Below are 12,940 nucleotides of genomic sequence, written 5' to 3' on the forward strand. Positions count from 1 at the left end.
GCTGAAGAGACCTTAAATGCATTCGATCTGTCCGTAAGTGAAAGTTTCACTTCACATTGGCTGAGGGTATATATCTGTCGGCAAAGCCGACTGACACTTTTTTACTTGCTTTAGTAAAAAGTTGATTAAGGCAGTAAAAACAATTTTCTAATTGGTTTTCGACATATACTCCACAGAAAACGCTTCATATGTCGTACATTTTATCCAATAGAGATTTCATTTCTTCCACTTCTATTCACAAAAAACTGAACTTGCAACTTTTTTGATTGAGTTTAAAGTCTCAAGACCTTTAATTGATATTAAATTTGATAATGAAATGCCATGGCATAAAGAAGTAATTCAGTATTACTTTAAGTTTCTCCCAAAAATAGTATTCAAACAAACAAATTTATTGCATTTTCACTAAGACGATTCGAATCAAATTCGTTCGTTTCAAACCGCTTTATTATTTGATAATGAAATGACATGGCATAAAGGAGTAATTCCGTATTACTGGATATTTCCCCCCAAAATAGTATTCAAAGAAAGAAATTATGGAATTTTCACTAAGACGATTCGAATCTAATTCGTTCGAAGTAATACCAAACTCCTGTTATTGTAGAATATTTTTGTTTGCTTGACAACAAGAACGAATCAAATATTTTTCAAAAAAAGAAGTTTGGTAGTAGTTCAAACGAATTTGAATTCGAATCGTCTTAGGGAAACAGGCCATTATATATTTCTTAGGCAACTTTTTAATATAGTAAATTTTCGGTACAGACCCTTCAGACCAATATAAGTTTTCGGAACAAATTGAATACTCTACCAGCTGAAGGAAAAAATCTCAATTTTTTTTTTAAATTGTAAGTTTTTTCTAAGTAACCGGCCTTCGGCCGGGGATTTAAGACTTTCTACTATGGACAGGAACCAACTTAGGGCACGAAAACATTTTTTTTAAGTTAATTTTTTTAACTTTTACAAGGGCATTTTCGGAACTTCAGGGGCCCATATCTCGGGAAGTATGAACTTCCCCTCAACAAACTTTACATTTTTGTAATCAGGACGTAAAGATCTACCTGTGGTAAACATTTCAGATTTTTCCGCCAGCTGGTAGAGTATTCTATTTATGCCAAGTTTTCAATTTTTTTTTTTTGGTTATTGGGCTTTATTGGTCAGATTTTGTTTTTTAATGAAAAAAAGAGATTTTTATTTCATTTTTTCTCGACATTTCGTTGTCTTTTTTCCAACTTTATTAAGGGCGTCTGTATTTGAAATTCTGGTAACAAAAAATGAAAATTTGCAACTTTTTAATGGATGATCCGTTGTTAATTATTGAATCGTAATATTTTGTTAAAGTAGCCAAACCATTTCGGAGGCCACCTGCGTCCCTTGTCGGTCCCATCCCGGCTATAGCTTTTGCCAACTTATTTTTTTTTAATTTAGTCCTAATTCTGAAGACGTTTTGGCGCAGCTCGCCATTTAAAGTTTTGTTTTTGACTTTTTCTTCTTTCCATTTTTTAATAACTTTGAGAATATTTTTTTCTTGGTGTAATTTAAAAATCAATAATCTCCCGATCAAGGGTTCTTACTTACATTTTCAAAATATTTTTACACAGTCACAGATAAAGATCAAGCTTTTTTTTAAAAAGAAAATATTTTTTCCTCCAACAAGTAAAAACAGTTGGGCATCACAAGAATATACAATTTACACAATTTTTCAAAATTTTCTTATAGAAGAAATCTAAAAAAATCTTCAAAATATATTATTTTCAAATTCAAAACATTGCCATTATATGGTGATAATTATTGCCAAGGTTATGCACATGTGTGAGTTTAAATAAAATTTTTGTTTATGTACAACACTTAGTATGTAATATGTACTATGAATAAACAATATGTATTATTTTCTCTCATTTAATGTTGTAACATTTCAAAATTATTGTTTTAGCTTTTTTTGTTGTGTTTTCAATTGAATTTTTTAATACCTTTGGCGTTTTGGGTATATGCTGGCCACTGCCCTATATATCCATGGTATGATTCATTCCACATTTTCGATTCCACATCTATCACAAATAGGACATTTTTTACGTCTCGATACAGTCCTTTGGCACCAACACAATAGAAGTTTAAAAAGACAGGGACCTCAAAGAGGTTAGATTAGAACACTTGACTTAAACTTCTAAATTTAAGAATTGAAGCTTCTTGAACTTCTTGGGCAGACAGAAAACAAAGGGACACCACGGACACACACAGAGGCAGAAAAAAGTAGCGTTTTAACGCACACCGGCTTTAACTATACCAAGTACTTGAATTTAGTTGTTTTATCCTTTTCTCGAACTGCCGTTCTGTTACGGCCGGCGAACCGAATCTTCCATGCGCTGTGGCATTTTTGAAAATCTTTGGCATTGAGATGTACGTACCGTACCAAACGTCGTCATCATCATCGCCATCAACATCATTAACATTCTGATTGTACATCGTATGTACAAAAATACATACATTTTTCATTGTTGTACATCATCACCATCGTCATCATCACCATCGTCGACATCAGTGCTATGAACAACAACGACAACAGCATCGTAGTCAGTAGTCACAGTGTACATCGTCGTACATAGTTCATGACCATTTATTTCCTTGGCAAAAGTGTCTACCCCAAGTGTGTGTGGTGAGTTTTATAAGCAAAGCTTTTGTGGATTTGCTGTTTTTTTTATTTTCTCGAGCCTTAAGCCCCCTCCCACCTTTCGAAAGTAAGTTACACGTGAAATTTGAAGATATAAGAGCGATATTTGTAAATTATTTGAGGGGGTGTTGTAATGTAAACAGCTATCCATAGATTGTGGGTATTATCTCCAAATACCTATAAAAGCAAAGTTACAGGAAGACTTTAAAATTGGATTAACTTTGACAGATTGTTTGCGGAGTTTCTTTCCTTCCTGCCAAACTCCATATATCATCATCATAACAATCCCCCGGGAATTTTAACCATTCCCTTTGATTTTTAATGTTCACTTTTTTAACTAAAAAGTCTAATTTACCCTGGCCTTGCCTGGTTGGCCAGCAAGCGTAACAGTGATTATCTTTTTTTCTTCTGTTGTTGTTGTTATCTCTGATTACTGGCCACCACAAGTGTTAAGAAGCAAAGTTGTTGGCTACAATCACAGCCCAATTGGAGCATTCAACCCCCATTTGTCTTCCACCAGCCACAATGTCTCTGGCATTTTATCACAAGGCAATTGGACGACAAGTGTTCGTTTTGAAACCCTCTGCGAAAAAAGAAAACAAAAACCCGCACACTCAAACACACACTCGCTCAGCTAGGCGAGAACTGTTACAGTTTCCAGCTACTATTTAGGGGTGTAATGTTTGTTCACACTGCGACTGCCTCAAACAATGCCATTTGCTGTGCCTCGTTTTTTTTTTGCTATGGGCGTGTAATAGAGTGGTCTCGTTAAAATCTGACTACAGGTGAGTGTTAAAAACGATATTGTTCGCAGAGTGGTTAGAACTAATCTTTTAAAATCGGTTTTGAACACTATGGATGTAAAGATGAAGATTTTTCACGATAGAACGTGGACGTGCAGTTATTGACAATTTGTTGAAAATTCCGATATGACAAATTAAAACCTAACAAGTAAAACGTCGTTAAGTTCGGCCGGGCCGAACTTTTTGTACCCTCCACCATAAAATAGTCTTAATTAAAATGGAATAATTAGGGTCCTTTTACAATTTTAGGTGGAACAACTTTTCGACAATGGTTAGACTCTTACTGCCTCCTACTATTGCTTAAATTACACTGTGAACACAAATGTTGGGGTAGAGATAATTCCTTTTGGAGATGAAAGCCCTTGGTGTGTATATTAAAAACCCCGAAGGACAGATGCGCCGTGATTCGAACTTGCGCGTTATGGCGTGATGAAGTTTTTGCAAGAGACCCTGTAAGCCATCATGAATTTGCATTATATCTTTGTTTGTTGTTTTTGTAGAGCACTTAAGCAACAGTGAACAGAGATATAACGCTAATTCCTGATGGCCCACAGGGTCTCTAACAAAAATTTCATCACGCCATAACGCGGAAGTTCGACTCACGGCGGATCTGTCCTTCAGGGTTCATAATATACCCACCAAGGCCTTTCTTCCCCAAGAGGAATTTTCCGCGCCCCAGACTTTCACCTCCATTTTGTTGCACAGTGTTATCTAATCTAAAAAAATGTGTTCAGCTAGGTGAAAGGTACCACCTACGGGGCTATATCAAAGAGTCAACCTGTCTTTAAATATTTTGGCGGAAAAGTTTTATAGCTGCACGGAACTTCAAGAGTCAAATTGAGGGTAGTTTCATCAAAACAATGTAGACCCTCAAAAATGGACCCATGTTGACGAATTTTTAATGAAGAAATTTCGTGACCACTGAAAATTCCCGAAAATCGGGAGGTACAGTTATATGTGGGGATATACCAAAACATGGACCTATATTGACGATTATTTTTGAATAGACAAAATTGTGGCTAAAATTCTCCAAAAACCGATCATTACAGCTAGTTCGGTTAAAAATTGCAGCTAAAATTCTCAAAATACCGAAAATGGGGAGATACCGTTATATGGGGGCTATACCTAAACATGGACCTATGTTGACGATGTTTCGTTGAAGATGTTTTATGACCACTGAGAACCTCAAATGTCAAATTGCAGATATTTCGGTTACAAATTGTGGCAAAAATTCTCAAAATACCGAAAATCGGGAGGTACCGTTATATGGGAGCTATACCAAAACATGGACCTATGTTGACGATGCTTGGTGGAGATATTTCATGACCACTGAGAACCTCTAATGGCAAATTACAGCTATTTCGGTTAAAAATTTTAGCTAAAATTCTCAAAATACCGAATATCGGGAGGTACCGTTATATGGGGGCTATACCAAAACATGGACCTATGTTGACGATGTTTGGTGGAGATGTTTCATGACCACTGAGAACCTCAAATGGCAAATTACAGCTAGTTCGGTTAAAAATTTTAGCTAAAATTCTCAAAATACCGAAAATCGGGAGGTACCGTTATATGGGGGCTATACCAAAACATGGACCTATGTTGACGATGTTTCGTGGAGATGTTTCATGACCACTGAGAACCTCAAATATCAAATTGCAGATAGTTCGGTTAAAAATTGTGGCTAAAATTCTCAAAATACCGAAAATCGGGAGGTACCGTTATATGGGGACTATACCAAAACATGGACCTATGCCCATATCCTTTGGGATATAAGTTTGTTGATCACTAGGAACCCTAAGTGCCAAATTATAGCTAATTCGGTCTGCAAATGTGGCGAAGAACGTCAAAATACCTCAAATCAGGAGGTACCGTTATATGGGGGCTATACCAAAAAGTGGACCGATATAGCCCATCTTCGAACTTGACCTGCCTATGGAAAAAAGACCCTCGGGTGCTAAATTTCAGCACTCTATCTCAATTATTGCGGACGCTAGAGTGATTACAACAGACGGACAGACAGACGGACAGACGGACATGGCTAGATCGTCTTAGAATTTTATCCTGATCAAGAATATATATACTTTATAGGGTCGCAAATGATTAGTTCGATGTGTTACAAACAGAATGACAAACTTAATATACCCTCCATACTATGGTGGAGGGTATAAAAACCGAAATCAGCGTCGCGAAATTAACTATTTCGGTGATTTTATGCCATATGGCATAGCCAGTTTTTGAAGCCCGCTTTAAGACAAAACACTTATGGGTACCCTTTTTATTAATAATTTTGTATTTTTCTCTGAAGTGCTATCTAAAAATAAATCGAGAACAAATTTTGATTGGTGGACCCTATACATCGTTATGTCTCAAACAACGAGCGCTCCTCGTTCGATTTAAAATTGCATGAAAATACCATCTTATAATTTTATATATTTTTTTTTAACAAAAATTGTTTTTTTGTTAACTTTTTGCAATTAATTTAGTAGATAATCAATTAATTTAGTAGATAATCATTGCCTTAATAATTAAAACGAAAAAAGATCTGAAATAGAGTTTAATAGAGTTGCCAGATTTTTTATATTTCATACTATGCCATATGGCATAGATTTTGCCCAACAGAAATGTTTCACTTTGTTTTCTTCTATAAGAAGACCTCCAGATCTTGTATAAGTGGACCGTCAGGTCTTCTATACGAAGACCTCCAGATCTACCATAGGAAAACCTCCAGATCATGTATAACAATTCCTGCAGATTTTCTAAAATAAGTCCTCCAGATCTTCTATAAGATGGCCCCCACGTCTTCCACAAGATGATCTCGAACCCTTCTATAGGAAGACATTCAGGTGTTCTATAAGAAGTCCTTCAGATCTGCCTAAGAAGACATTCAGGCCTTCTATAAGAAGTCCTCCAGTTTTTCTATAAGAAGGCCTCAGATCTTCCATAAGAAGGTCTCAAATCTTCCACAAGAAGACCCTAGGTCTTCTATAAGAAGCTTTCAATCTTCTAAAAGAAGACCTCTAGATATTCTATAAGAAGACCTTCCATGTGAAGACCCCCAAATCTTCGAAATGTAGACCTCCAGATCTTCTATAAAAAATATAATATAATAAATTTCCAAGCAGGAAAGAATGGAATAGTGGATTACCACTGACAGGCCATGACATCAAGGTATACACAGATGGCTCCAAGATGAAATGTGGAGTCGGCTCTGGTGTCTTCTCAGATGATGCAAACATATCTTCATCCACAAAGCTACCTGACGATTGCAGTGTTTTTCAGGCGGAGATACTGGCCATAAAGGAAGCTTGTACTCTTCTCTTAAAAATCCACACACCAAACTCAATAGGAATTTATGTCGACAGTCAAACGGCGCTCCTTGCACTAAAATCTAACTCTGCCACATCAAAGCTAGTGAAAGATTGTAAAGAAGAACTTGCTAAACTAGGGCGTCTGGCAAGAGTAACTCTCACCTGGATTCCAGGCCATAAGGGACTTGATGGGAATGAAAACGCGGAAGAACTAGCCAGAGCAGGATCCGCCCCTAACGAACTCCCAAAGGTGTCAGTCGCAACACCAATGGGAGTAGTTAAAGGGGATATCTTCTAATACAAAACGGACAAAACGGAAACATGCCGAGTATCAAAATCTACATGGCCTCAATACAACGCCAAACGCACAAAGTTCCTAATCAGCCAAAATCGACGGAACCTGGCAAGACTTATTGCAGTGCTAACCGGTCACTGGGCTATTGGTAACCACGCAAAGCGTTTAAATATACCACACAACGACCACTGTCGCAGCTGCGGAGATGAAGAAGAGGAGGAAACAGTGGAGCACCTCCTCTGTTCCTGCCCTGCACTAATGCCACGACGACTTAAAGCTATAGGACGACCGTTCCTTCATAATATCGCCGAGACCTTCTGCGATTTCTCAACTCATCAGGTTGGATTTAACTGCCAATTGAATACTACGAAATAACAATCCTTGAACGAGTGGTGTGGTTTTCAAAACGGTATTCCTTATATACTAATTGAGGCTATAAAGTATAGCCACCACGTAAACCAACCAACCAATATGCAAACGTGCTGCCCTTCTATGAGAGGACCTTTTGCTTTTCAAGGAGAAGGCATCCTGCCCTTCTATGAGAGGACCTTCTTCTCTTCTATTAGAAGACGTCTTTCTCTTCTATGAGAAGACCTCTTCCTCTTCTCTAAGACCTCCTGGTCTTCTATAAGATGAAATTGAATAAAAAACTAGAATATTTTTAAATAATTCGCAATCAAAGTTTACATTTTTAGGGATTTTTTTAGGTTTTCGCGATGTTGCTTGGAAACCCCAAGTCCTATTGAAATGGGATTAGAGGAAATGTTGTAGCTGTGTACATTCTCTACATGATTAACCTCTATGCTTTTTTCGTACGTTTAACCATTTTGAAAAAAAAAATCATGTTAGCAAAAAGAAGGTCCATTCTTAGAGTGGCGGGTGAAATTACAAAGCAAAAACGCTAAGTTATAGTGGTTTAAGCAAGTTTTTTCTTTTTGTTTTTTTATCGATATTTTGTATTTGTTTAACGTTGAATCATGGGTGGCGTATTTTTTCTTATTCTCAGCAATAAGAATCATACGCCTCATGGGTTCCTTAGACGCATGAGTTCAACCACTTTCTTCAAAATATTACATTCCTTTTATTAATATTAATAAAAAACTCTTTTATCTTTCCATAACTTCTTCAAAAAAAATGATGAAAAAAGCATGAAGAACAACCATGTTTGCAACAAGACAATTATATAAAATCAAAGTGCTCAAAAAATCGGAAAAAAATTCAGTGGTTTCTGAAAGTAGTGTTAAAAATAGTAAGCACTTGTATAGAGAAGTTTTACATGGCTGAAATACTCAGGAAATGTCGCCAACATTACTGAGGGGTATTTTGTCACCGTTGAAAAAAGTTTGATGTTGCCTGGCCGGGAAATCGGCCTTTAGCGTGCAAGGCGGGTGTGCATAATACTGCATCACGGTGGTACCCATGTGTATACATTACTCTCTGTAATAGACAGTAATATGAAGCCATTGCAATGGCTTGCAAAAAAATCAATATAGACTTACGGTTTGATATAGCCACTATATAATTATAAAAAAAAAATTGGTCACACATCGTGATCATAGATGATATTCCCGTTTTGAAACCTAAAGGGCATTGTTTTCTTCTACTTGTATGATCTATATGGTTTGCCTATTAGTGGAGATATCTATGGCTAATCTTGTTGATGTCTGTTAGTAGTAGATTCCCGTTAACAATAAAAAAAAAACATAAAATATAAAATAAAATGATGTTCAAAAATTTGGCGAAAACACGCGGTATTCTCGAACGTCCATTACATTTTGAAAACATTCGTTTGACACCTTACATTACATGTTTTGGTTAATAATGTTGAGACACCGTGGTGCAGTGGTAAGCACGTCCTCTTTGCACTCAGAAGGTCTGCAATCTCTGACCAGAACATCAAAATTTTCGGCGGTCGCAATATCAATTAATGTTGACTTGCAATTCCTGAGTATTTCACCCACGAAAAACTTTTCTACAAGTGATATCGGCGTTCGGACTCGGCGATAAAAAGTACGTCCATATCATTGAGCCAATATGAATCGGCGTGCGCTCATTGATATGAGAGAAGTCGACCCCTGTCCCTTCGGGGATGTTGTGGGAATATTAGGGCGACCCAAAACAATTTTTGGAACTCCTTCATCCTAATTTTTTTCCATTTGATCCAAAAACCTTATATATGAAATTTTATAGCGATCGGTTAACGGTAACCCGAGCAATCTTTGTTTCCATAGTAATTTGTATGGGGCCAAAGGTGACTTGAACAAGTCCATCAACTAATTTTTCCAGAAATCTCGTCATTTTCGTCATAACAATTTGTAATTTTGAAGTAATTAATACCTAATAGTATCCGCATTCTTAGTGTGAAAAGATTTTCTTGACAATTTTTTTTTTTTTGGGATTCCAGAGAGGAAAGAACAATGCATTATTCTTTTGTGAATATCTCCGACTCTATTAGGGGTATACCAAAAGCAATGGAATTCCTGACAATGAAAATAGAAAAATCTCATCTTGGTGATTGAACAATGCAGATATCACAAGAGCTGTTAACTGTTTTTCAGTTTATGGATTTGAATTGGGATATTCGTCATATTCCATCTTGGGTTGGCCAAATACTAGAAATAGAGAAAAAATATGTTCAGGTATCCCAATTTCAAATTTGTAGTATTATATTTTTATGGCGGACGTATTAAAAGGGGGAAAAACTGATAATGAAAAACCGTTTGAGTTTTTAATTAATACCAAATATGTTCGTGCTAATGCTCAAATACCGTTTTTTTTGCTAAAGACGCAAAGCTATCCCAATCTTAACATTTTGAAATTCTTATTTTATGGCAAACTGATTGCCTTGTAAATCTTAGCAGTCTATATACATATCTATCTAGCTAATGTTAATGCCTCAAGATTTTCGAACCGACTTGACAATATTTATGCATTCTTCTTGACCAACATAAAAAATATGTTGATATAACGATGTCCGTCTATCTGTTAAAATCTGGAAAAAGTTTGCAATATTTAACATAGATCTTTACAATTTGATACAGAAGTTTATATTTATGTTTGTTATTGAATCGGTTAAATCAGTCCGTATTTTGATATAGCCTACATAGAACTGTAACGCCTGATTTTCGGAATTTTCAAGGTTTTATACGTATTATCCTACCGAAATGGCTTAAATTTAGTGTTTCCTTTTGTTTGGTGGAAGTAAATAATACCGCATGCAATATTCGCTACAGGTGCAGTGTTTAGCCACATTATTCAATCGAAATGGTTATATTTGGTATTTAGTCTCCCTTGGAGGTGTCAAATATTTTAGCAGAGAATTGTCAATATATGTCCACGTTTTGATATAGCCCCCATAGAACGATACCTAAAGGTGACGCACTGTATTATAGCTGCCATGACGTAAAGCATGAGTTTGGTTGCGGATTCGTAGTTAGTCGGAGACTAAAACATCTGGTATCCAGCTTCACCCCAGTGAATGAAAGACTTGCTGCAATTCGAATAAAAGCTAAATTCTTCAACATCAGCTTTATTTGTGCTCATGCTCCCACCGAAGAAAAGGACGAACAGACCAAAGATATATTTTACGAGCGCTTAGAAGAAACATATGACCGTTGCCCTGCCCATGACATTAAAATCATTCTAGGCGATTTTAATGCCAAAATTGGAAAGGAGAATATCTTTGGCCCAACAGTCGGGAAATTCAGTCTCCACAGTAAAACATCTGACAATGGTATGAGGCTGATAGACTTTGCAGCTGCAAAAAACATGGTAGTTAGCAGTACCAGATTTAATCATCTCGATATTCATAAGGGCACCTGGCTGTCTCCAGATCAAAGAACAAGTAATCAAATTGATCATGTTGTAATAGATGGAAGACATTCATCCAGCGTGTTGGATGTACTATCGTTCCGAGGCGCAAACATTGATTCGGACCACTACCTTGTTGCAGCAAAGGTACGTACCCGTCTAAACGTTGCAAATAAAGCACGAACAGACTCAACGCGGAAGTTGGACATCAATAGGCTGCAAACACAACAGATAGCCACAGCATATTCCACTCAACTAGCCCAATTGCTTAACGCGAGCACTCTTTGTCCCGATAACATAACAACACAATGGCAACCTATTGCCCACTCCATGCAAACAGCCGCAAAATGCATACTTGGATTCCAGAGACCTCCACAAAGGAATTCATGGTATGACCAGGAGTGTCGTGCTGCTACCGAAGAGAAAAATGCGGCATATAGAGCTACTTTACAATCAGTAGCAACGCGTAGCGCGCGAGAGAGATATCGGGAGAAAAGGAGAGAAGATAAACGGCTTTTCCGCAAGAAAAAGAGAGAAATGGAAAAGCAGGAGTGTGAAAAAATCGAGATGTTCAGGAGACAGAATGAAGTCCGAAAATTCTACCAAAGAGTGAAACATCAAACAGATGGCTTTGGTACAGGCACATCCTCCTGTAGAGAACTGCAAGGTAATCTGGTAACAGATACAGATAGCGTGCTCAGGATATGGAAGGAACATTTCTCCAATCTGCTGGTATCCAATAGTAGCGAAGACGATGATACCACAGATCCAATCCCAGAAGATGGTATAGAATGTATACCGCCCGGCCAAGATGAGGTGAAAACAGCAATCAACCGGCTGAAGAATAGTAAAGCACCAGGAGCCGATGGCTTACCAGCCGAGCTGTTTAAAACCGGAGGCGACGCGCTGATAAGGTGTATGCATCAGCTAGTTAGCACCATCTGGCAGGAAGAACGCGTACCCGACGATTGGAACCTGAGCATCCTATGTCCCGTCCACAAGAAAGGAGATAAGACAGTATGCTCAAACTATAGGGGCATAAGTCTTCTCCCTATTGCCTATAAGATAGTGTCAGGGATATTGTGCGAACGACTAAAGCCAATGGTCAACGAAATAATTGGACCATACCAATGTGGCTTTAGACCTGGCAAGTCCACCATTGACCAGATATTTACCCTGCGGCAAATCCTATAGAAGACCCAAGAGATGCAGATCGACACATTTCACATTTTTGTCGATTATAAAGCAGCATGCGACAGTCCCCTCCGATCAAAGGTATTACATGCAATGTCTGAATTTGGTATCCCCGCAAAGCTCATCCGGCTTTGTAAGATGACTTTAACTGATACTAGGTCCTCAGTTAAAATTGGAAAGAACCTCTCCGAAGAATTTTATACCAAAAGAGGTTTCAGACAAGGAGACAGCCTTTCGTGTGACCTATTCAACATTTTGCTGGAAAAGGTAATACGAGATGCAAATGTCAAAAGAAATGGCACAATTTACACCAAAAGCCACATCTTACATGCCTATGCTGATGACATAGACATCATGGGACGATCAGTAAAGGAAGTAACTGATACCTTTAGGAAGGTCGAAGCAGAATCTGCGAAAGTGGGTCTGGCGGTAAACGACGAAAAGACAAAATTGTTCGGTCTATGGAACAAATGTTCTGTAATGGGCCAACTAAGTAAGTAAGAAAGAACGATACCTCATGATTTTTGTGAATTGTGAGTCGTTTAGCCTCTTTATCCAACCGAAATGGCTGAAATCTTGTTTAAGTATAATTTATGATGAAGGCTATAAACAGAACGTCCTGTAGTGCGATTCTCTAACTCATTTTTTGAGTTACCGACAAATGTCGGTAAAATTAAAATGTTTATAATTTCGGTAATTAACGATGTTTTTCGAAAAGCTAACGACTAATAAAAAGCAGTCGTAAAGTTCAACCGATTTGAATAGTATTGTCAACTTTTAGTTGCACTTTTCATTCATAATTTTGCGTTTTAATTTTACCGATTTTTGTCGGTAACTAAAAAAATGAGTTAGAGAATCACACTAC

General features: G+C 37.3%; 1 protein-coding gene across 2 annotated transcripts in view; it reads right to left on the minus strand.

Moving 5' to 3' along the window:
* Poxm (paired box pox-meso) overlaps window positions 1-2,136 on the minus strand; it is a 157,571-nt gene extending 155,435 nt beyond the window's left edge. The window contains exon 1 of one of the 2 annotated variants that reach the window (XM_073959900.1): window positions 1,965-2,135. In XM_073959900.1, coding sequence (XP_073816001.1) covers window positions 1,965-2,028 — 64 coding nt within the window. In that variant the 5' untranslated portion in view covers window positions 2,029-2,135. Of the gene's footprint in view, window positions 1-1,964 lie in introns of both variants that reach the window. The other variant, XM_073959899.1, reaches the window with a different exon arrangement.
* Between the last annotated feature and the right edge of the window lie 10,804 nt (window positions 2,137-12,940).

This window comes from Musca autumnalis, unplaced genomic scaffold, assembly GCF_047663935.1.
Source record: "Musca autumnalis isolate F117 unplaced genomic scaffold, ASM4766393v1 scaffold_1, whole genome shotgun sequence".
NCBI lineage: Eukaryota > Metazoa > Arthropoda > Insecta > Diptera > Muscidae > Musca > Musca autumnalis.